Source organism: Grammomys surdaster, unplaced genomic scaffold (genome assembly GCF_004785775.1).
Source record: "Grammomys surdaster isolate TR1022 unplaced genomic scaffold, NIH_TR_1.0 322, whole genome shotgun sequence".
NCBI lineage: Eukaryota > Metazoa > Chordata > Mammalia > Rodentia > Muridae > Grammomys > Grammomys surdaster.
Genome location: NW_021604741.1, coordinates 497,643 through 522,864, shown reverse-complemented (window position 1 = coordinate 522,864; position 25,222 = coordinate 497,643). Strand labels below are relative to the sequence as shown.

General features: G+C 44.4%; 2 protein-coding genes across 5 annotated transcripts in view; one reads left to right on the top strand and one right to left on the bottom strand.

The window, feature by feature from the left end:
- The window catches only part of Hcfc2 (host cell factor C2), a 42,937-nt gene extending 34,123 nt beyond the window's left edge, over nt 1–8,814 (top strand). The window contains exon 15 of the mRNA XM_028778046.1: nt 8,496–8,814. Within this exon, the coding sequence (XP_028633879.1) occupies nt 8,496–8,620 (125 nt within the window). The 3' untranslated portion in view covers nt 8,621–8,814. The remainder of the gene's footprint in view (nt 1–8,495) is intronic.
- Nucleotides 8,815–9,233: 419 nt separating this feature from the next.
- Nfyb (nuclear transcription factor Y subunit beta) overlaps nt 9,234–25,222 on the bottom strand; it is a 16,732-nt gene continuing 743 nt past the window's right edge. The window contains exons 2-8 of one of the 4 annotated variants that reach the window (XM_028778056.1): nt 23,046–23,130; nt 17,419–17,512; nt 15,670–15,800; nt 13,141–13,338; nt 11,913–11,994; nt 11,298–11,377; nt 9,234–10,989 (exon numbers count right to left, since the gene is read on the bottom strand). In XM_028778056.1, the coding sequence (XP_028633889.1) occupies nt 10,957–10,989; nt 11,298–11,377; nt 11,913–11,994; nt 13,141–13,338; nt 15,670–15,800; nt 17,419–17,512; nt 23,046–23,051 (624 nt within the window). In that variant the 5' untranslated portion in view covers nt 23,052–23,130 and the 3' untranslated portion in view covers nt 9,234–10,956. Of the gene's footprint in view, nt 10,990–11,019; nt 11,378–11,912; nt 11,995–13,140; nt 13,339–15,669; nt 15,801–17,418; nt 17,513–23,045; nt 23,131–24,897; nt 24,991–25,222 lie in introns of those variants that run through there. The other 3 variants (XM_028778054.1, XM_028778053.1, XM_028778057.1) reach the window with 3 other exon arrangements.

The window sequence follows — 25,222 nt, the reverse complement described above, 5'->3', positions numbered from 1 at the left end:
GAGTAGCCAGTTTTAAAAAGTGTATGTTTTAAAGCCCAGTTACTTTATTAGAAAAATTTTGGCTTCCAATCCTATTCTCTGCATTAATTAACAGTTTGCATCTTGAAAACATTTATCTTATTATTGAGAAATAAGTTGATGTAAGCAGACTAGAACGTTGGTTTTGTGTGTGCACAATTTTACCTATTTAGTATATGGTTTAGTTATTTTGCTTAAAGGCATCACCTTCTATTCTAGACCAGGAGGAAGATGTGAGCCCATGGTTCTAATACACAATTTGCTTCTTTGAAGAAAGGGTAGCCTCTCTATACTAAGCCATTTGTCAAAATAATAAACCTTTTTTACCTCGAGAATTGCCCAAATTGTATTTTTTTTCCATTGGCATTACTTCCTTAAGCATAAATCATGTGTCAGTTTCTGTTATGGGACTGGTGGCTGAAAGATACCCTTAGCAGATATGTGTGGCTTTGCTGTTAGCAGTTCATATGGTGCTAGAACTGCGTGTCCATGAAGTGAGTAGAGCCACCTGTCATGCCGACATGAGCACCGGTAGCTTCTAGTGACTGGCACATTGTGCAGCTGTGATCTTCATCACGCAGACCTTGTTTTCTTTTCTTCCTCCTCCTTTTTTTTTTGTATGTGTGCTGGAGATTGACCTTGGGGCCTGGGCAACTAGGCTAGTGTTCTAACACCAAGCTACACCACAGCCCAGGCAGATAACTCTTCTAAGAAGATTTCCCCTAAGTTAAGTTTCTCTCTTTTGTCTCCGAGCTGTACAGCTGTCTTTGTGTCACAAGCCTCTTTCATGTGTTCTGGACTTTGGTTCACATAAGAAGTAGAAATATTGTTGATACTGCATGCTCTTAGAATTATGTTTTTTTTAAAATACTATATTGGCCTTATTTTAGTTTAGCAAATTGTTTTGGCAGTTTAACTAGAAATAAGTTATATATAAACTCAATCTGTATTTAAAAACTAAAATAATCTGATTGCATGTCTGAGGCACCTTTGCCCCATAACCCAGTTACATGTATAATCATCTGTAGAGAAGTAAAACTGTCGCTCATTATTTCAAAGACTTGTAGACTAGCAAAAATTGCTTCTGCTTCGAGAGTGTCTGCTATAACTAAGGGGTTTTATTTAAAACGATAGCATATTAACATAAAGACCCTTTGTTACGTTCTGTCTGGAGTGATGAGTATTTGGGGCTCCTGTAGTCATCTGCTCCAGAAGGAGAGACTGTGGGTAGGCTTGGTCTTTGGCCATTTGAAGTCTAAGTGTTGTGCTTCCCAAGACTGATTTTAGGCAGTTCTATGTATTGTGTACCAATGATATGTAAAATAAAAGCACCTTTTTCTATAAACAGTTACAGGTGTAATTATTCCTTGACTCAGTGCAGTGTCGCAGAGCCTCTCTGGGATGCTGCTGTGTGTCCGTCACCTGAATACAATAGGTATCTCTAACGAGGATGGACTCTCAGAGACCGAGGTAGCTTGTGCCCAGGAGTCATTTTCTTTAGGATTTGATGCTCATTTACCCTTCCTGTACTACAGTGGTGCAAGGAAAACAGACAGCAGGCTCTGAGGAGCAGCCTGGGCCCATTTCACTGGTTGGTGTCCTGTGTTTCCTTTCTGGAGACTTTCCCTCATGCTTTTGGTTCACAGCACTGGACTCTGCCCTGCTACTTCCTTCCAATGCTTTAGCAAAAAATCAGGTCTAATGTTGCCGTCCCCAGATCTAGGGCTCTTTCCTCACACTTGATCTTCTCACTGGAGGGATGGCACAGCTGTCTGTTTTCACATACTTCCTCTTGTTTGTAATCCACATTTCCACTCCCAGTATTTTTACTAACTTGACCAGTCTGGTCACATCTTCCCTGACCTCCTGCGGCTTCAGGGAGATCTAACTGCTTTATTAAATAAGTCTACTTCTTCACAGTCGTCTCAGTGATGTCCTCTGATTTGTTACCATTGCCTCACTTCCCTCTCTGATGCTGAGTGTTTGAGCAGACTCTGGGTATTTGTATCTCTTCTATACTGGGCAGGCAGTGGTACTAACTATCTTAACAGGTAAAGAAAGAAATGTACCACCCTTGTATGTTTCCATTCCCTAGTCTCAAATCAGGATCCAAATTCGGTGGGTTTGAAGGAGAGTGGCCTTAGTGTATTTAATAAAATGAGGGAAACAGACTCTTTAGTTTTGTCTTGCCTCACTCTGCTCTGGTTCCTAACTAGGGAAATTGCCAGATAATAAGTTTAGGAGGGAGATGCTAGGACCTCTCAAAAGAGGAGGTCCTGATCTGAAGTTATTGTAGCATTTAATGAGACATTAACATCAATCTCTTGTGTTTGTTTGTTTGTTTCTGTTGCTGTCTTGTTTGTTTGTTTCGAGACAGGATGTTGCTAAACAGCCATGGGTGTCCTGGAGTTTACCATGTAGACTAGAGGATGGCCTCATCCATCCACCTGACTGCCTCCAAGGTGCTGGGACTAAAGGTGTGTACCACCACACAGGGCAGAAATCAGTCTCTGATGTCATTGCTAAGCTTACTAGGCAAGATACTGTTTTGTCTGGTTGAGACAAGGTCTTGCTCTGTAACTTAGGCTGACTTTAAACTCATGGTAATCCTCTTTTTGTGAGGTAAGCCTCACAAATACTGGGATTCCAGCTCAAGTCACACTTACTTTAGGATTCTTACTCTCGGGGAACTAAAGTGACCTTCCTCCCCTCAGTCTAGTGATAGTTAAAAGTCCCTGTACTTGTATATTTCTGTAACTACAGGGTTTTATGCTGAGCATGCGTGGAAAACCAAACTATAATGTTCCGGGAGACATTAAAAAACAGGTTCTGTGCCGGGCGGTGGTAGCACACGCCTTTAATCCCAGCACTTGGGAGGCAGAGGCAGGCGGATTTCTGAGTTCGAGACCAGCCTGTTCTACAGAGTGAGTTCCAGGACAGCCAGGGCTACACAGAGAAACCCTGTCTCGAAAAACAAAAAACAAACAAACAAACAAACAAAAAAACAGGTTCTGTAAGCTGAATGAAAGCTGTAAAATCTTGGGATAGTGAACCTTCATGTTCCAAATGGCTCTCTGTCTTCCTGTCAGTGTGGAACTGCTGGTCTTTGTAGAATAAAATTTTTTTAAAAAAGTATATGCTTGAGGGGTCTCCTGACCTCAACAAGTATCATCAGAAACTGAGCATACGTACATCTAGTAAAAAAGCATAGCAGGTAATTGGCAGAGTTTAGAAGCTCCCAGTGTTTGGTGCAAAGCCCTCCAGTTGCAGTTTGACACCTCCTTGTTCATTCCACATCAAACGTGGATGAGAGTCTGGGTCTTAGAGCTGGTGGGCTGTACATGTGTCGGTGGGTTTGTTGTTTCTAGAAGCCACGGTGCCGTCACTTGTGATGCGTGGCTGGCATGGTGAGGAGAGCTCAGGAGCCCACTCCGTAATCCAAGAAGAGAAGAACTTCAGTGGCTGCTGGCTGTTCCACGAGCCAGCACCTTCAGGTTTCAGAATTTCTGAATTGAGGACCAGAGTTTTTACTGAATTTCATCAACTAGGAGAAGTTGTCCCTCAGCTGCTGCAAGTCCACAAAAATGGGCACAGACAGGGATGCTGGCAGACAGTCTCTAGAAACAGTTGACAGTTTTTACATGCCCAGAAAGGAGCTGTCCCTGGTGACCGTGAAGAGACAGTTGAGAACAGCAGTATGTTGCCCAGGATTTAGAACTACAGAAGCATACAAGTGCACACTTAGGAGGATGTGCTTAGACAGTGCCATTCAGTAAGGAGGTATAGTTTACTTTACATTGACAATTAGTCCATCAGAACCCCAGGCTAGCTGAGACCTTATCCACGCCAGTCTGGCTCATTATCTGCTTTATAGAAGTAACTGTGCGTAGTGAGCAAACCACTCACGCAGAGATGCAGTGGTGCCGGGGGGGGCTGCTGTGGCAGAGCTGGGCTGTGGTGCTGTGAGCGTGTGGGCTCTTTACCACCCTCCCCTGGTTGGTTGGTGTGTCTTGGACTTTCCCATGTCTGATGGCTGCTTCAGATTTGCACAGCAGCGACTGACACGGCAGTGTCATCTCGTTTGCTGGAGTAGAACACAACCTCACATCTTTTTTGTTTGAAAGTATTTGTAATGGAGAGGTGCATGCCAACTATAAACTGTATAGACTTTTATCAAACTCTTGCTTAAGAAGCAAAATACCCTTACCTGCCTAGAAACACCTACCCCCTTCCCCTCTACTCACACCATGCAGGGTAAGTGTTCTGGATTTGTCTTTAGTAATTATTCCTGTGTTTTTATTTGTAGCTCTATCATACATGTGTGTGTTCTTAATAAAATGTTTAGATTTACCTGGTTTTGAACTTGTGTGTAAAAGGAGTCATGATGTATGTATTGTGTGACATATTTTCTGGACTTTTCACACCCATGTTTATGCACATGCCCGCCTTCCACATCTTCACATCTGTATAATGCTCCTTACCATGCTACAGTTACATGTGCTCTTACCAGAATTTGCATTGTTATTCTCAGGCTTTTGCTACCTAAGACACCCCGCCCAGTTGTAATGCACACTCTGTGTCCCTTGTTGTGTTCCATATTGAGAACAGTGATGGCACAGGACAGACTTGGTAAATGTTTGAGGAATGTATACCTTCTTGTACCCACTTTCTCATGTGTGCAAGAGTTCTTCTATGTCATTGTCTTTGAAGTATTATACCGTGGTTCAATAACCACACCTTTAAGAGGGTCTTTGAGGACAAGCTGTCATCACACTGAGACAGTTGTCCTTTTACTGCTTTCCCCAAGTTTCAATATTGTCCTGAGGTGTAGTGTCACAGCTAATACCTGCTCAAGCATAGACAGACATGATGTTTCGTGTCTACCAGTCTCCGCTTTAGCTTCTTGTATGGGAAGTACTAGCAGCCGCCCCCTCACGTGCTGTAGCCTCAATAATTTCTTTTTTTTTTTTTTTTTTTTTTTTAACTTTATTTATTTATTATAAGTACACTGTAGCTATCTTCAGACACCCCACAAGAGGGCATCAGATCTCATTGCAGATGGTTGTGAGCCACCATGTGGTTGCTGGGATTTGAACTCATGACCTCTGGAAGAGCAGTCAGTGCTCTTAACCACTGAGCCATCTCACCAGCCCGCCTCAATAATTTCTAAGAGCGTTAGAGTTCAAGACCATCGACTTGAATGTAACAGCTTGCAGGAGTCTGCTGGAATGCTGAGCTGGACTCTGAAGGGTTCTCACTGGCAGTGACCCTGCCGTTCCTGGAGCTACACCTTGGCAATACTTGTTCTTGGCTGTCTCGTACTTGCCAGTTAAGTGTGTATTATACAGTATTTCCTGTTGGGTTTAATTTGCATTTCCCTTATTACTGATGGAATCACTTTCCATATTGGTCCTCTTCTGTGAAATACTGATTAGTATCTTTTGTCCATGTTTGGTAAGTTGTTTTTCATTGACATACATGATTTCTATATATGTTCTGGATGTCAGTCCTTTGCATATGGTTACGTTTCCCACCATCTGTGCATTGTCTTCTGTAGTTGTGTTGACTGTGCTAATCAACTGGAAATGTTTACATCTTTTCCATGTGTCTTCCCAGTCAGAAGCATTTTATGGCTCTTTATTGATTAGGCTTTCTTTAATGTCTTCCAATAAACAAGTTTTCCCCACAAAGCCTCTATGTCTTACATTAGATTTCTCTATAAGGATTGTGTGTGTGCATGCACATTCCTGAGTGCATGTGTGTTTTGTTTTGTTGTTGGATTTTTTTATTTTTTGAGATAGGTTTTCTCTGTGTAGCTCTGGCTGTCCTAGAACTTGCCTTATAGACCAGGCTGGCCTCAAACACAGAGATCCACCTGCCTCCTGACCTTCATACTTTCAACGCTATGGGGGAGTAAAACGTTATACTGCCTATCCTAGTCATTGGAGACTGTGAAAATAGTCTTTTAGATCTAGCAAGCATCCCTTGTTCTTTCCAGTACTAACCTATCTAGTTGCCTTTGAGCTTCTGTTTGGTTGGGTTTTTGAGGTAAGGTCTCACTGTGTAGCTTTGACTGTCCTGAAACTCACTCACTATGTAGGTCACACTGGCCTCAAACTCACAAAGATCCTCCTGGCTCTGGCTCTCACGTGTTGGTATTAAAAGTGTGTGCCACCACCACTGGCACTTCTTCATTTCCATCTGCCCATTATGGTAGTCTTGTTTCTGGTCCTTATTTTACTACAGCACTGGGTAGGACATGCAGTACGTGGGGGAGTACAGGTGGACATGGCCACCTCAAAGAAAATGCACCTGTGTATTTGTGTTGTGTGTGCACATGAGGTAGCCAGAGCGGGCTCCAAGTCATCCTCTAGTGTCCTCTGCCTTTGGAGAGGAACTCTCACTGAACTGGAAGGTCCGCCTCAGCCGTCAGTGCTGGGTTAAGAAGACATGGTTAGCAGTCCACTGCTGGAAAGTCTTTATAACTCTCCTGTACTGGTTGAGAAAATTGCCTTCTGCCATAGATGCTGGCATTTTATTATGAATAGTTGTTGAATTTTACTGACTTGCTTTCTGTGTTCTATACATGACTGTTCTGAAATATTAAACTAGCCTTTGATTCTTAGTATAAATTCAGCTTAGTCATGGTATGTATGTTTTAATATATTGATGAATTTAATTTGCATTTTTAAAAAACAGGTACACAGGCTTGGTAGCAAATGCCTTTACCCACTGAAAGATTTTTCATTTTATATTATTTTGGCTTCTTTTGTTATTCAGTGTTTGGAGTTATTAAGAAGTTGTGTTATCTAGGCTGCTTCCCAAATGAACTTTAAAGATGTAATTTACTGTTGATACAGCAGCCTTATTTGGCTTTTTGAAACAAGCTCTTTCTCATGTTGCCCAAGCTGGTCTCAACTTAGTCTACAGCCAGAGATGACCTTGAATTCCTGATCTTTCCACCTCTATCTCCCAAGTCCAGGGATTACAGCCCCATGGCACCTAGCCCTGTGGGGTGTTTCAGTCTATAGAAGTATGAGACCACTGACCTGGACGTAAGGTAGCACTGTAGCGTGGGAGATTCTACCTACAGTAGGTGAACAAATGTAAAACCGGGGGTAACAGCACCTCTCACTGGCCAGGGATCAATCCTGTTTGTACCTCCATAGCACTGGAATTACAGCCATATGCTGCTGTCCCGAGTTTGTAGTGCTCCTGGGACTTGACCTCTAGTCCTCATGTATGAGTAGCAAGCACTTGACCACTGAACCAGCCCCACAAGGACACATTTCCCAAGCTGTTTTTGCCAGTTAAGAAATGGGCCTGGCATTCCTTTAAATGGCTCACATCTCCCCTTGATGTTCTCCTTTGTTGATCCCTTGTTCTCCAGAGTGTTTTGTTTCTTAAACTGGGGAAGAGGGGATGTGAATGTGAGTGCAGGTGCTAGTGGAGGATAGACTTGATAGATCCCCGGGATCTGCAGTCACAGGTGCTTGTGAGCCACACACCCACATCATGCAAGAACAGTAAGCACTAACCATTGAGCCCTCTGCCCCTTGCATTTTTGTTTTGAGCAAGCATCTTACTTTGTTGCCAAGCTGTCCTCCAACTCCTGGACTTGGGGAGTCTTCCTGCATCAGCTTCACACACTGGGCCCGTCAGCAGCACACCACCATGCTGTCATGTGTGCAGGACTTTCTGATATACAAGTCCTGCTATGCCTAGCCTAGAAATGTGCTTTATTACATTTACTTGTGTAACTGTGAGAGGGCCAGAAAACAAAACTCCAGGAGCTTGCCCTCTTCCCTCATCCTGTGGGTCAGGGATTGAACTCAGTCCCCAGCCTTGGTGGCATGCACCTGCTGAGTAGTCTCACGGGCCCCAAGAAGCCTGTGTCAACTCAACAGTGAAGATGAACTGCCTTTTGTCATCCGCACTCTTGGATTAAGTGGAGAAAGCAGGGGCAGAAATAAACCAGACCTGCCACCACCAGTGAGGAATACTGACTTACACCTAGAAGGACAAAGGACGAGCTATCCTGTGTTGTAGGCAAGTTCGATGTGCACACAAGTCCGTCCTGTGTGCAGTGCTGAGGGATACAGTCTGAACAGAGCCAGAGAGAGGACATTACAGCGTCCCCTGCAGCTGTGACTTGGAAGGTTATAAAACGTGAGATGACCTGGAGGTGGGGGTTGGCCTTGAACTCTGTGGGCTCTGTTGGCTTCCACTCATTCCCAGAGTCCTAGTCATTGCCACCACACCATCCAGAAACCCTCCAGAACAACCAGGGCTGTCTTAGCAACCCTGCTGTTCAGCCTAATTTCACTGAGTGACTGAAGGCATGTTTCGTCTACTCAGCTTCCTCTAAGAGAGAACTGTGTATGTATACATATTTATATATCATAAATGACAGAGTTCTGTGTACGCCACAGCATATGTTAAGGTCACAAGAGGTCCTGTCTCTTTTTTCCCTATAGAGGTTGTGAGGTCTGAACTAGGCCAGTCTTGGAAGCAAGCACGCTTGCCCACGGAGCCATCTCACCACTGTTTCTTCTGTCTCATGGCTGTGCTATGGAAGCCCAAGGTAGACCCTCCTAAGTAATTAAATGAGAACGTTAAAGGTAACTGGATTTCTTTAGCTCACCAAGGCAATACGGCATGTTTTCAAGAAGGGAAAACTGAGAAGCAAATACAGCTTTCACACCAGTGTACTAAATACCAAAATCAGGATATTTAAGTCCTGTGCACTGCTTGTGACTTAAATATAAAACCCCACTCTTAACCAAAAAAGAAGTATTTACACAATTATGAAATTATTTTAGACTAACAAGGTTATTAAAGATGGAATCAGGCGGAACCCAGGACAGACATGAAGCCAACACTGGGCATGAAGGACCCGTATCTGGCACATGCAGAATGCATTCTCTTTCCTGTTTGAAGAATGTAGAGAGAGATGCTATCACCCAGAGGTGACTTGCTTTTGCCCTAAAAAACATTACTCACAATGAGGTTCAAAATCCTGTTTTGATACATGCTTTAAATGTAAAAATGGTCAGTGATCTCTTTCTCTTAATTCTTAACTCAGTCTTTAGGTAGCTGTCGACAACAGTCTGCTGCCCAAGGCCTCACACTGTATCAGTGAGGTAGCGACGACACCTGGGTAGGACACGGTCCACAGTGAACCCACACGCAAGGAGCAAAAAACCTTACTGCTGTTTATCTGGCAACCCAGCAGGTCCACTTCTAAGAATTTATTTCAAGAAAAGTTATGATGTACACAAGATTCAGTGAAGGGCTGTTTATAACTAAGAAGAGATGAAAAAGGTCAAAATTTTCAATAGGCAATTAAATAAATTAATCATGATTCACTCATACAACAGAATAAAAACCCAGTAAAAATGATGCAGAAGACCATGTATGACCTGGGGAAGATGTTTACAATATATTAAGTGAAAAACTGGTTACAAAACTGTGCACAACACGAGCCCATTTTTATAAAAATACACATATTTAGCAAAGTAAAAGGACAAATGAATTTATCAAAATATTAACATTGTTATTTCAACACAGTAGGATGACTGCTGATTTTGCTTAACCATCATCTCCCATTCTTTCCTATGTGCATTTTCTACAAGTTGAAAGGGGAGGTAGAGGAAGAGCGAGTTATTTAATTTCTGACCAGCCAGCTGTGTTCCACAAGACTCTTGGCAAAGTGGCCGTTCAGCCTGGACCTAGGAAACTGCTCTTTTGTCCATTGGAGTCCCTCAGAGTCTCCCAAATTTCCTTCTAGACAAATAAGCCACTTCCTTCTAGAGCAATAAGCCATTTCTGATAGGGCTAAAACTACCACAGCACATACACCAAAATTCAAAATGAGTATTACTAAAAAGACTAGATGAGAAAATAGAAATCTTCACTTTAAAAAGAACCCAAGTACAAACCACTAAACTGTCCCAAGTCACATCACCTAATGTTAGTTTGCTGCAGATAGCATGACAGCAAACCAGAAGGCTCCCGAGTCACATGATTCAAAGTGCTCACTGCTCTCCTGATTGTTCACTCCCTTCCCTCTGGCAGCTTCTGCACAGAACCACACCCACTGCTCAGTTCCCATGGCCTAACAGGAACCTGCCCTTTCCATGAAGGTAAAATGACTGTCAATGGACTGAAAATGAAAACTCCCTTTTCATGAAGAAGACTGTAATACTCAAAGAAAGGGATCATTTCAGGAGTGCTAGGACCACATGAAAGGGAAATGAATTCTAACACGCATGGCAGTAACGAAGCTGCCTGAACAGCCATGGGCAGCGATGGGCACCGAGGTTAACAGGCCGGACAACACTTGCTTCTGCATCAACTTAATTATTCAGTTACATCTTTTAAAAAATGACATTGCTTAAGCTATGACTGTTTTACCAAAAAAATTGTTTTCAATAAATAAATGCAAAACATCTAGCTAAGTTACCATGCAAGATTATAGCCAAGACAAACTCAAATTTATAATAAAGGCAACTTCCATTCAAAATGAACTCTACCCTTATATTTTATTAAAAGGGTAAACATTATGAATTAACCCAGCTGCTTACTTGAATTACAAAATAACATGATTCAATATGAAAATAAGAAACTGTCTACAAATCTCTGACAGTAATAAATTGCAATATACAATGCATACAGGCGTCATACAGAGCAACAAACTCTCGTACAAAACAAAAATATTTTAATACCTTTAAAATCCAATTTTTTTCTTTTAAAATCATTCATGAAAAAGATTCTCAAGTCAGAATTAACACCTCAATTAGTCAAGCATCAGGAAGCTACATTACAGCTACGTATTGTACAAGGAGGCGGCTCCACCCTCGCTTCCTCCCAATGTCTCTGCTCCAGACTCTGTCAGGCTCGCTCTCTCCACACAAGCCCGGCTCTCCAATCTTCAGATCACGAAAACTGAATTTGTTGGACACCAGAAATCTAAGATTGGAAAATGTAAATTAATATTTTTTAATAAAGTAATGTGTCTATTTCAGACACAGGGAGCTGCTCCTACCCCAGCTGGCTAGGCCAACCTGCTCAGAGCTGTTTCAGTTCTCTTTATGCAGATGCAGCGAACACTTGTGAAATGTCTTAATCATAAAGGAATTCCGGTAGTAATACATAGTTTGAGAAAATAACTTTATTACAGTCTTAATAATGAATGGAGAGTATGGGTGATTCAAATGACCAGTGAATCTAATCTGTCTCTGAAGCGGTTTCAAATGCAGAGACGGCACCCACCATACCTGTTGATAGGACGTCGTGTAAACCATAACATTTTGTTGTTGACCATCTGCAGTTATTAAGCCAGCCGGTAACTGGTTAGCTAAAATAAAGGGGAAGAAAAAAGTTAGGAGGGGAAATAACCTTACTTTCTTAACTTCAACCTTAGCTTAATGCCAATAATGTCCTATTACACTTCTCCCATACATGCAGAATAAAATCCCATGTACAATCATAAACTTCATGTTTTCAAGAAGTCCCCAAGAAATGCAAGTCACACTTGTGCCTGCCTGGTTGCTGCCTCAGACCTCTATACTGCTCTTAGCAACAGGATCTGAGTCCTGCACAGGCAGCCCTGGCCTCAGCACAGGGTGTGGCTGGAGCACCACAGGGCTGAGCAGCTAGTGTCTTGCAGGCGAAGTGTCTTGTGCTAACATAAAAGCCTACAATGTTAGGTTCCCAGTATTCCTCTCAGGAGTCTTCACCCCAAGCTAGAAGCTATGGAAATGACTCATACCCCCGTTAAAATCTACATGCATCACTCACTGACTTCAAACACCAAAGCATAAACTTTTAGTGGTCATTTCAAACAGACAAACGGCTCAGCACCGAGCCGGCAGCACTGAGTGCCTGCTTACTGAATGCCTCCTCTGCGAGCTCCTCGCTGAGTCCATCTGTAGCGGAGACCGCTCCACCAATGCCCTTCTCTCCTTTCATGGCCTAGGGAATAAAGCAAAACAAGTCTTCATATCCAACTATTTCTAAATGAGAACGTTCATGCAATGTCCAAAATTGGAAGCGTCTCTTAGAAACCTTATAATATTTTATAAGCCCCCCATCCCCCCAACACCCACACCCAGCACACAGAGTTACCGGCCAGGTGGGATACAGTGGGAAGCTCCAAGCTTAGTGTTTAAAATTCCCAAATAAAAGTCAGTTTGAAACAAACCTCCGAGCCGGGCGGTGGTGGCGCACACCTTTAATCCCAGCACTTGGGAGGCAGAGGCAGGTGGATTTCTGAGTTTGAGGCTAGCCTGGTCTACAGAGTGAGTTCCAGGACAGCCTGGGCTATACAGAGAAACCCTGTCTTGAAAAACCCCCCCCCCAAAAAAAAAAAAAAAGAAAGAAAAGAAAAAAAGAAAGAAAAAAAGAAACAGACCTCCGAAGTCCTGCCTGCTCTCTGGTCTGTAGCAGTGGAAAATATCCGAGAAAGTACTGTGGATTTGTTTACACACACACACACACCCATTACAGGGATTCTAATACTAAAGATTTGTTCAAGCAACCACGAGGACCTGAGTTTAGATTCCTAGCAATCCATTTAAAAGCTAGGTGTGGTGTACACACCTGTAGCCAGTGCCGGGGAGGCAAAGAAAAGGGACTCTAGTCTGGGGCTCACTGGCCAGCCAGCCTAGCCAACTGGCTCAGTGAGACCCTGTCTCACAAAATGAGGTGTCAGTGGACAGACAAGTTGTGTGAATTTGTAGATAAGTGCATGCACACACACAAAGGGTATGGTCCCGTCACCTCCTCCTGGTATGAGAAGTCTCACACTGATGCTGTCTCCTAAGTTAACACAGCAGCACAGACCACCGCTTACAAAGACTTCAGTAATCCATACACAAAGTGTCCTTTACATAGGAGACACCAAAGTCTAAACTACTTAAAGCTGCCCATGGTCAAGGACTTCAGGCCACAAACTCAGAATCCTTTTAATCACCGCCTACCCGCTCAAGTGTGTAATAAACTAAGGGAACAATAAAGACGTGGTGTTTAAATGCTCTAATTTAACACATTAAATACTGCCAGAAATGTCATCTGCCACAAACATTGGAAGTGACAGGTTGTAAACAGTGTGTCACCTACCTCTCTGAACTTCTGAAGGTACAGTTTCAGAGGCTCCACGTAGCTGTCAAAGCCTAGAGTGGACATAGCAAACAAAATGTCTTCCCCATTGATTGTCTTCCGCTTCTCCTGATGACACCTTTCGCTTGCTTCGGACGTTATGAAGCTTATAAATTCACTCACACATTCCTGAACACATTCTTTGGCATCTTTTGCGATCTGAAGAAAAGAAACCTTAAGTAAATTTGTAGGAAATATTAAGTATTACTTTCTTAACAGCTGCAAAAACAAAGAGCAGTACAGAGCATACCCCATTATACTGGCACGGTCTCAGCTACTCCAGGCTAGGCTCTCTGTATGTAGCCAAGAATGACCTGAACTTTTGATCTTCCTGCCTTCACTTGTCAAGTGCTGGGCCTACAAGTGTATCTTAAAGCCCAGGGCTTTGTGTATTCAAGCAAGCACTCCACCAACTGAGCCACACCCTAGAACTGATGACTAAACTCTAGGCCTCAGAGATTCATCTATGCTGGTAACAGCAACTCAGAGTTAGAATAAACACAACGAGCATGTACATAAAAGTCAGGGGAATGTCTCCAACGATTCACAGCAAACAGAACTGGATGGTAAGAGCCACCACACTGAGCAGTCTACCATCCCATACAGATGAAAACCAGATGCCCAGGCAGGGCAAGGCCAGTGTGCCTACACCGGGCAATAACAGGCTCAGGCAGCACTCCTCTAAGAAAGCACTTCTATAATAAGGACATAGAAAACAAACAGCCCCCTCCCTAAAAGAAACAAACAAAAATGGACTGGAGTTGGCTCAGTGGCTAAGAGGATAATCCCCAGCACCAATATGGTGGCCTACAACCATCTGTAACTCCAGTTCCAGGGGAACCGATTGACTCTTCTGACCTACTCAGGCACCAGGCATGCATGTGGTACACAGACATACATGCAAACAAAATACTCAGACACATACATAAAATGTTTTTTTAAATGTTTAAAAAAAAAAGCCCAACAAACAAAAAAACCTAAACACTAAATTCACAGAAGATATAGAAAGGGGTAAAATCTTGTTTGTTTGTTTGTTAAACTACTGAGGCCAGAACATGTCCTGTATGTGTTGAGTGGTGCCTAAAACAGCACACAGCCTCCACATCATTAGGGATAAATCTTCTCAAGTTCTGCCATCTACTGGGCATGGTGGGAAATGCCTTTAATCCTTGGGAGGCAGAAGCAGGCAGAGGCCAACTTGGGCTGCATAGCATGCTCCAGGCCAGCCAGAGCTACACAATAAACAGATAAAAGTTCTGAGATCTAATAATAAAAACCCAATAGATTAATCAAGCAATTCTAGAGCCACTTACAACAGCAGTGACACTCAAATGCCTTCCTGAGAATTAGTCACTGGGCCCTGGCAAGATGGTTCAGTGGGTGAAGGTGCTTGCTACCAAACCTGACCACCCGAGTTTGATCCCCACGGCCCAAATGGTAGAAGGCGAGAACTGAATACCGTAAGTTGTCCCTTAGTCTTTCCACATGTTCTGTGAGGGGTGCACATATCCATTTTACATGTGGAGAGAGTAAATCAGTTACACAATGCACTGATCAAAAAAACAAGGGAAAGCTAGCCAAGTGTATAATTCTGTATTTCCTAGAAGCCATGTTAAGTTCATAATTTTTTTTTCTAGCTCATTAGATATAAAGTTAACAGCTGAAACATGCAATCAGTCTAACTCAGGCACTTCCCCTGCCCTCCTCACTGTAGGCCTCGAATGCCAGGCATGTCTCTTTAGACCAGCCACACTTCAGCTGCTTGGCCGCCTCAGATGGCTGGGGTTTGGGTAAAAGATGGGGCAGGCATGAATAAGTCTGGAATAATTCCTCTGCCCTAAAACGTATGGAGAAAATGAACAACATGTCAACAGTATATTTCCTGTAAACTTCACTTTGAAAAGAACATTTACAGAAGTGATAGAAAAGGTATATAATACATGAGTAGTAAGAAAGACACTACAGGAAGCACAGAGTCCACCTCTGACCAAGTGCTAAGATCAGTGCTGAGGGTTGTCTGTTTCAGGACACAAGGTCTCACTATGTAGTCAATGCTGGTGTAGAACTTATGTAGCCCTTGAACTCCTGGCAATCCTTCTGCCTCAACACCCCAAATGCTGGAATTAAAAGCAAGTGCCACCATACCTGGCTGAGGAATGTTTTACAAAAGGCATTCTAAGACAGCTACTGTGTGTCAGTTGAAGTGCATGTCGTATCTATTTGTATAAAAATGAAGAGAGCTGTTTCCAGTGCCACCTAACATGGCTGACGTTCTAGATGTGTGAGGTGTGGGGGATGGGATGAGAGGACTCTCTCTAAGACGGGGCGCTGTGCAGTAGCCAAGAGTCAGAGACAAATATTTGCTGTGCTGAGAGGCTGGACTGAAATCAATAGTTAGCTACTGATTGGACTATGCATACAAGTGTCTTACAGTTTCCACCCCTCCCTCCCCCTGCAAAGGGAAAGCAGACAAAGTCTCCTCTACGTTACCTTTCCTGTTTGAGGTATGGCATTTTTCATTATCCTAGCCACATTTGCAATTGGAAGATAAATATCTTGTTCTCTGAAACTTTCTTTTGAACCATTTGTATCTTCATGATCATTCATGCTGTCCTCAGTATCTAAAGAAAGTTTTTTAAGAATTAGGTTTAGGGGCTGGAGAGATGGCTCAGCGGTTAAGAGCACTTACTGCTCTTGCAGAGGACCCGGGTTCGGTTCCCAGCACCCACATCAGGCAGCTCACAACCGCCTGTAATTCCAGTTCCAAGGATCTGATATACCCTCTGCCTCCACAGGCAACTGCACACACACAGTGCACGTAAGCTTACCCAGGAACACACACATAAGTAAAAATAATACTTTAAAGCTTTTCATAATTTTTACTTCAACCTTGAAAAGACTATCTGTGACGGTCTAAAACAGGAGCCGAGTGGCTCATTACCCAGTGCTCCTTAGATAGCATAACTGTTCTTTGCATTTTCTCAGGACTACAACTGACCCACTGATCTCATACCCAGTGCCTAGCTGTCTCTGTCTTCACTGTCATGTAAAATCCAACCACCCATTCTTTGAAAAGCTCCCTCCTAACCCTGTAGCACCTTCCTAACCCTGTAGCACCTTCCAAAGTGCTTCATGCAACACCTTTGTAGTACTCTTTGCTGGTTCTCTGAACAGTCTGATAGTTCTTTTCACTTCTCATTTCTTTCCCTACAAATCAGCTTTGTGTGACTGAGACGTGGTTCCAGAGCACAAGGGCTGTAGCGCAGCTGGCTGCCATGCATGAGGTCTTGGGCTCAGTCCCCAGCAGTGACAGAGCCAGGGCTATTCAGTGCCTAACTTAGCTATAAAACTCAGTCAGTAACTTACCCTTCTTACCTTCTAGACTAAGGTTTATATGTATCCAAAACAAGTATATATAAGCCTGCATATGTAAAGTTTATAAAGTCTAAAACCTCTAGCATTTACATAAACTTGTTCATATAAAGTTTATTATGTTAAATTTTGTAGACTTGATTACTGACCCAATTACATAATGATAATGTACTATCTACTAACACAGATCCCTTCACAGCTCCTAAAAATAAATGTTAATGTTTAAATTTACATATGGCACAAAAGCACATTATTTCTGGCAGATTAACATAAGAATCCCTCTTCTTTGCTGTTCACAGGGAGTCAGTGAGAAGTTTTGAATTCTTTTAAAGCACTCTTCTGAAGACTATATTAAATAAAGACAGTAGGGTTCTCCTCTAACGTGTTTGCTTTCAGAATATCTGGCTTGGACCAAGGGCCTTGCCCTCAGACTACAGCACTATGTTATGTCCCCAACTGGTACATCTGTCTCTCCTTTCTCTAGTCTCCCTTCCTCTCTCTTCCCCACTCCTTTTTAAAGACAGGGTTTCTCTATGAAGCCCTGCTTATTCTGAAGCTAGCTCTGTAGACCAGGCTAGCATCATACTCACAGAGATCTGCCTGTTTCTGCTTCCTGAGTTCTGGGATTGAAGCTGTGCACCAACACACCCAGGCTTTACTTCTTATTTTGATAAAGGGTCTCACAAACTTGGTTAAGCCAGTCTTGAACTTATAACACTCCTGCCTTAGCCTGCCAAACAGCTGGGATTATAGGTCTGCACCACTAGACCAGGCTCGTTTAGAGTCCAGTGAACTGAGGCATGAGGTGCTCACTCTGCTGTGAAGATACTGGTAACCTATAGAGTCTGGCTCCAGCTGTGGCCTTACCATCGTGGGGCTGGATCACATAATGACTTCCTCCGATGTAGTCTGCAGAAATCCCCAGTTGAGAAGCATCTGTTGTAGAGCTGTCGCCATCCATCTAAAGAGACAAAAGGCTTTCAGGGCACTTCAGAAAACAAGACCCTGCACTTAATGTCACTAGCTGGACCAATTATATTTTTCAGTTTACCTTACTGAAAGAAAACATTCTTGATGTGGGAAATGTTTCAACAATTTGCTAACTATTCAACATTCCTGTCCATCTTCCGTATGTAATGGTATAAATTCAAGAGGAACAAAACAAAATGAATCCACGGTATATGCCTTTTGCCTTTCAATTACAAAACCCTCAAATACCATACAGTCAACCTTAACTTGCCAGACACTTTTTCCTTACAATGCCAAGTCAAAGCGAGCAGAGCAGTCCCCAGGAAGTCAGCCAGCCCACCCTCAGCTGTCCTGCAAGGCCTCTAGGCCTCTGCTCCTGCTATGTACCCCCTTTACTGCCTCTGTGCCACCAAAGACTAGTCACCTCTTCCTCAGTGGGGTCTGACTGAGCTGCAGCCTCCTGCCCTGACTTCCTAAAGGGGGGATGCCAAGCGCTTGCCACCAGGCCAAACTTTCCATCAGGTTTTGGATGAGCCATTACCTGAGTCAAATACAAGTATTTCCTTTTCCCCTGGCTCCTCACACGTTTTGATGATTCTTTAAAGAAAAGGAAATATCTAAGAGGCCTGAATACAGATAGTGCAAGTACAAGCACAGACAAGAACGAGCCCTACAGTGGCTATATATGCCCATGGAGCTCTGAGGTCAACTTCAGTTGTCTCTCCTCAGGGGCCAGACACCTTGTTTTGTGAGACAGTCTCTCACAGACCTGGAACTAGCCAATGAGGCTTGGCTGTTGGTCTCCAACCCCAACCCCACCCTAGGCTGTGCACACCATCAAGTCTAGCTTTTGCATATGGGTTCTGGAGATTGAATTCAGATCGAGTGGCAAGTACTGAATCAACTACGTTATCTCCTCAGCCCGACTGGTTTTTTGTTTTCAGTCTCTTTAAGGCTACAAAAAACAAGAGCTTTAAAACGAACAATCTGGGTGGGGGAAATAAACCACTGGCCTTGAAAAGATCTCATTTCATGTCACCATGAGTGGGCCCAAAGGCTTTCTGCTTTGCAAATAGTAGACCAGGAAGGACTGGCCTGTGTGCACGGAGGACTCAAGGCCAAATTATCTCCATGACAGTTCAGCAGGTGGATAGAACTGGCAAACTGAACTAAGGCCTAGGAGCCTTCACCCTAAGAGTACAGTTCCCATCTCTGTGGGTTTCCAGGCCGGTTTCCAAGTTTCCAACATGGCATGTCTTCCATGCATCTGTTAGCTTTGATATCTAATTCAGCTGTAGACCGGCACATTTCATAATTCATAGCTGTCTTAAGGAGCCTGTAATAGCCTATGGAGATGTAGGCTCCTGGTCTCTGACCCGCCCACTTGTGTCTTTGTACACGGAACAATAATACTGCCCTCCCACAGAACAGCAATGCACAGGCACAGGAATGTCAGCCATCAACCCAACAGAAAACGCTCTTTCTCTGGCCATGAACGCCTCCCATGAATACAACAATGGACCTGCTGGCCATGGAGAGATGCTTTAGTACAATAACTGAGGGTTCGCTGCTTTACAGGAAACACAACCAAAATTGGAAACAAGTCTTGACTGGTGAGGTCTGACAGCAGACATTCTTGGCTAAGTGGATGTCCACAGGATACTAGTCTTTTTTTTTTTTTGGTTTTTCGAGACAGGGTTTCTCTGTATAGCCCGGGCTGTCCTGGAACTCACTCTGTAGACCAGGCTGGCCTCGAACTCAGAAATCCGCCTGCCTCTGCCTCCCGAGTGCTGGGATTAAAGGCGTGCGCCACCACCGCCCGGCTAGGATACTAGTCTTAATGTTCCCGAGCAGGAAGTTCAAGGAGCTGGGTGGATCTAGAGATACACTGATTCATAAATACAACCAAAGATACTAAAGCAGAAAGCTGACTCCTGTCATCTTGCTGTATGCTACTGGTGACTATCGTGTGGATTGCCTGCACTAGCCTTCTAAGCACACAGATAATACCATTTCACAGCTGTCAGAATTAGTGGCAGAGCTGTGAAGACGGCACTTGGCTCGCAGTTACTGCAGGCACTGGCTTGCCTCGTCTTCTAAAGCTGTGTCTTCTTAACCGTGCGCGTCTTTGATTCTGTCAATTCCACACCTTCTGTTCCTTGACTCTCTCTGCCACTGAATCCCACCCAGACTTGAATTCCAATATTCCCTTCCCTGCTGGAATTCCCAATTTATCCTGAAATCTCCAAACATTTAGCATTCACTTGTCTAAAGCCAGCAGCACCAGTCCTTCAGCCTAGCCTCTGTGTCTCTCAGTGTGCTAGTGACTCTGCTTTATGGGAGAACAGAGGAGAAAACTTGTTATATAGTCTAAGGGTTAGTTTTCCTATGAAATTTTATGAAAGAGAGTGAGAGGAAAGTCAGCTAACAAATCTTTCACAGACTAGGCCGTCAGTGTTTATGGCCCACGCTTTGTGTGGTCATCTAACAGTAACACAGATAAGAGCTCCGTTCTCATCCTGCAGAGAAAACAGTATGACACAATCCAGGGACAGGTGAGGGGTGCAGAGCAGTCTGTGTGCTCTGCCAGGCCACTGGCTCTGCAATCACCTAGTTGGAATTCTCTGCTACTTTGGTCAAGAAACCTTTCTGGACTTGAGCAAGGTGGATGGATGAGCGGAGGGCTTTTGCTCACAGGGCTGTTGCATGGATCAGGAGACATCTGTAAATACTGAGCACAGTATAATGGGGATACTCCAGGTTATTATGTATTTAGCATTATGTATCTATCTATAATATGCATATATATATATTTTTTACTTATATATTTAGCATTAGTTGTTAAATGTTTATATAAATAATGACAATCAGCCAACCGATTACTAATGCTGCCAAGTACTAAGAAAAACAAGAGGGTTTTGCTAGTACCTTATTTCAAAGGGGCTTCACTAGACTAGTCTGAAAGGGCCCAGAAAAGCTCCACTAGGAGATGGCATTTTGCCGGGCGGTGGTGGCGCACACCTTTAATCCCAGCACTTGGGAGGCAGAGGAGGCAGGTGGATTTCTGAGTTCGAGACTAGCCTGGTCTACAGAGTGAGTTCCAGGACAGCCAGGGCCACACAGAGAAACCCTGTCTCGAAAAACCAAACAAACAAAAAATAAAGGAGACAGCATTTTAGCCAGCAGTGGTGGCACATGCCTTTAATCACAGCACTCAGGAGGCAGAGACCGTCGGATCTCTGAGTTCGAGGCCAGCCTGGTCTACAAAGCAAGTTCCAGAACAGCCAGGACTACAGAGAAACCATGCCTTGAAAAAAAAATAAAACAAAGAAGATGACATTTAAAGTGAGATAAAAAGAGGGTTGGGGGGAGATATTTTAGATAAAAGAAATAGGAAACACTGTTGAGTTGGTGAGCTAAGCAGTTATCTTATGGACAAGAGCCACCAAAGGGGGATTTTTAGTGCAAAGAGCAGGGTATCATCCAGCACAGAAAGTGGAGGGAGACAGAGCCAGAAGGCAGAAGGGTGTGTGCCTGTCGCCATGGCAGGAAGTGGGGTAAGATGATCCCCAGCCCGTGTTTACAACCGTGTGCATCTGAGGCACTACCTAGGCCTAGGGAATGGAGGAGGGTCGGTGGCTATGCTATCTCCCCGAGCTGCTGCTGCTGCTCTTTATCTGGTGCGATAATGCATCTTACTCCGACTGTAAAAGCAGCAATACTTAATCCATTCTGATCACCTGTGAAGACAGCAGATGGACGGGTAGAGCAAACACTGTCTTCTGTACTGTGCTCACTTTCCGAGCACCTCTAAATCCCTCCTGCTGCTGCTCATGGCCCTATGCAGCAGCTGAAGCAGCAGCTATGGGCCAGGGAGACAGCTCGGCAGGTAAACGTGCTTGCCCTGAGCCTAACAACCCACAGGGAAGGAGAGAACCCAGTTCCACAAGTTACCCTCTGAGCCCACCGTGTGCCTGTCACCTCTAGCACAGAAGCATCAACCTACTGTCATTACCGTCTTTTCAAATCTCCTTTCCCGGCACACGACCTTTGCTGTCAGGTACAACCTACCCTCCTACCTGCTCCTTATCTTTGGGGAGTAAGAAACAGTGTCAGGAATCCTCATCTTTTCAACCCCGCCCACTTGCTTATTCTCCCTCACACATGTCATCTCATACACACGGTGTGCGCTGTGGAGACCTTCCCTTCCCCCACCCTCCCCGCCTCTCCTCGCTGCAATGCATGCTTCTCACACAGCCTTCCATTCCCATTTCAACTCCCCAGTGCATGCTTCTAACCTCCCAAGTGCCAATGAAGCCGCTCTGAAGGCTGCCAGCGGCCCAGCCAACCTCACGGCCCATTGGCCCGTTCTGACACCGCCTGCCCCACTTCCCTTCTCCCCAGACCTCCACAGCAACAGTCTCACTCTATCCCCTAATTATCAGTTCCAATCCAAGGTGGTTTTCTCTTTCTTCCTCCCGTTCTGGTGAACTTGTTAAATGTTACCTCTGCTTTCAGAAACAGAAAATTTACAATCGCCGTTTCCCTGCTGTACAAGCACCCATCAGTGAGAATTCTAAGACACTGGTGTGTAAGACTTCTCCCTTCTCCCTGCAACTCTAAGAGAGCACCATGTCTACTCCTCTGAGCTAGCTCTGCCAGCACTGCTTTCCAGTTTCCACCTGGACCTGCCCTCTTGTTCTGTCCCCACCGCACCACCACCTAGCCCAGCTCAGCATCTTGTCAAGACTAGCTCGCTGAAGATGCTGCCACAAGATCTCTTGCATCAAATCCAAACCTCCTCTTCATAGCTTACAAGAAGGTTCCCTGTGTAACCTCACAAAATCCTCAGTACTAGAGTACGCCTGGAGGATCACCAAATAAATGCAGGCCTCTCATTTGAAGAGTGAAGCAACGGTGACTCATAGGAACTGTACCCTGCCTCCTGAGGTCACAGATACCATAGCAGAGCCAGATCCAAAAACAAAACAAAAACAAAAACCAAGACTGGCCAGGTAGGAGGTCGTCACAGCATTTTCCTGTGAAATCCCCATCTGGAAAAAGTGCCTGACTCCATCTCTAAGCCTGGGGCTCACTGGGGTGTCCCGGCTTTTGCTTTGGGTGACACCCTTGACCCAGCCATATCCCACCATGTTTAGATTCTCCCTGTTCAGGCCAGAAGGAACCCTCCTGACATTCCTAGGTCAACCACACTCCTCTTCTTAGCAGTGTATGCAGGGAGATTCAGCCTGTTCCATTTGGCACATACCACATTCACTTTCAGTAATACCCTGCCAGCTGAGCAGACAGCCCACAGACAGGCGGGCAGGTTCTTTACCAGACGGTCTCTCTGGCACTGAGGGGGTCATAGGAATCACAGAGCACGTGCCAGTAGCTGACAAGAGGCAAAGGGACTTAGCACAGGTAGTCTGCCTTAACTTAAGAATCACTACACAGCCCTCTCCAATACATCGGCTATCCTTTCATACCGAATTAACCAAAATGATTAAATAAAATATACTTACTGTCATGAAATACTGTCAGAATTGTGTATCAGTGGTGTTCTCAAACACCTGTCAAAAAGGTGGTGGATCCTTGTCCAATTTTAACCTAAAAGACAAACATAAAAACATCTATTAATAGTAGAAGTATAAGCTGGGCGGTAGTGGCGCATGCCTTTAATCCCAGCACTTGGGAGGCAGAGGCAGGCGGATTTCTGAGTTCGAGGCCAACCTGGTCTACAGAGTAAGTTCCAGGACAGCCAGAGCTATACAGAGAAACCCAGTCTCGAAAAAAAGAAAAAATAGTAGAAGTGTAAAGACTATAGGCTTTCTTAAAATTAAAGAGGACATAGGTTGTCTCACCTGCTATATTTAATCAATGTTACAAAGTTAATTCTACAGAGAAGGGGTAAATGGCTTTGTAACATAACTCTGAATTTGCTTTAATTATCAATATTCATCACAATACTTCAAATAAGGGACCAAATTATATATTATGCAAGAGACTGAAAACTCACACATCTAAACTTCATAAAATATTAACACCAAGGACAGAAATACCCTACTCATAAACTTGAAATTTTGAGGATGGCTTCCTTAAGTGTTTCAGAGATGTACGCATTTTTAAGCTGAAAAGGAAGGAAACATGTCAGACTATATAATTCATTTAAATTATCTTATGTCACACTGGAAAAAAAGACACACATGGCCAAGAGGGCACACCAAAACAAACCCACATGGCCTTTATAGTGAGAAAGAACAATCACTGTGAACTAAAATTGCATCAAGACAGCACTTTGGTGTCACCGGAAGGCATGAACAGCAGGGCATATCACAAGCAATGACAGTACTGGGACCTTACTAGGGGTTCTCCTTTTTTTTCCAAAGGAAACAATTAAATGGGAGGGAGGTGCAAATCAAACATCCTTTCTGTGTTCATTTTAAAGGAAGGACTTCTGATTCACACTGAAGCATGTAGTACATAGCAGAAAAAAATGGGGCTGTTGAATAAAAACAGCATTTAAAAGGGCCCAGATAGGAAAGACCACCTGACACTGTTATAATCTTAAAAAAGTAATTTATATTCCCTTCCTATATACGTCCCTTTCCTAGATTCAAAACTGTTCCTGTAGCTTTAAAAAGTGTTCGAACACTCAAAAACACAGGAGGTTGGGTATGTTTATTTATCTTGCTTAGAGTGGGTATGGGGAGAGAGCCTTACCAACCCAAATAGTTGGCTCAGTATTTAGATTTAGATTTAGTCCATTAAGAATAAAAATCACTGTATCTCTTCATATGGAAAGCATTTTCCTAAGGGCAGGTTATAATCTGTGTAATAGCTCAAGGGAATGCATACATCTGCTTGATGTTTGAAGAAATGCAAATCTGTATCCAAGAAAAGCAGCATTCCCTTCCTCCAACCTCCTTTCTTTGGCATCGACAACCACAGCTTTGCATCGATAGAATCCTTAAATTAAGCTACAGAGAGCAGTGCAGAGGAGGAATAATTTGCCTTTTAAAGGAATTCTAGTTTAAAACTCTCAAGACCTCATCCATAAAGCTATTTATTAATGCCACCACTACTGACCAGTTGAGCCATCACTTTCTGTTACCGATTAGTTTCCTTACTGAAGCCACCCCGGTGATTTGTGGCACCATCCACAAAACTAGGGTCTGTGAGGATTAGCGGGATGCCATTTTTTTAAAGGTCGCCTGCTACCTAACCTTGCCTAAATCAAACAGCTCCGTTGTAGCACTTCAGACATGAGAGGACTATCTGCGGGTGCTCGGTAAATTCTTTGTTCTCGCAGACCCTCCCGCCCCCCCAGCACGGGTGACTGAAACCTCCGTGCAACCTCCAAGGCTCCCTTCCCACCTTCGGGGCAAGTCCGGGGCGAGCCAGCCGCCAGATGGCTGCATGCTGTAGGCGCGGAGCGGGCCGGGGGACCGCCAGGCCGCTCGTTCCTCGCGGGGACCCGCCGCCTCGGCTCGTAGGTGCCCGGGCGGCCCCGCGGAGCGCATCCCCCCGCCGCCCGCGCCCAACGCCCGCCGCCGCCGGGATGCGGGAGACAAAGCGGCCGCTCCGGGGTGTCGCGCTCCCCGCCCGCCGGCTCCCCGGACAAAATGGAGCCGGCCCGGGGCTGCCGCCGCGAGATCCCCGCAGTCGCCCGGCCCAGCCCGGCCCGGGCTCGCGGCCCCGC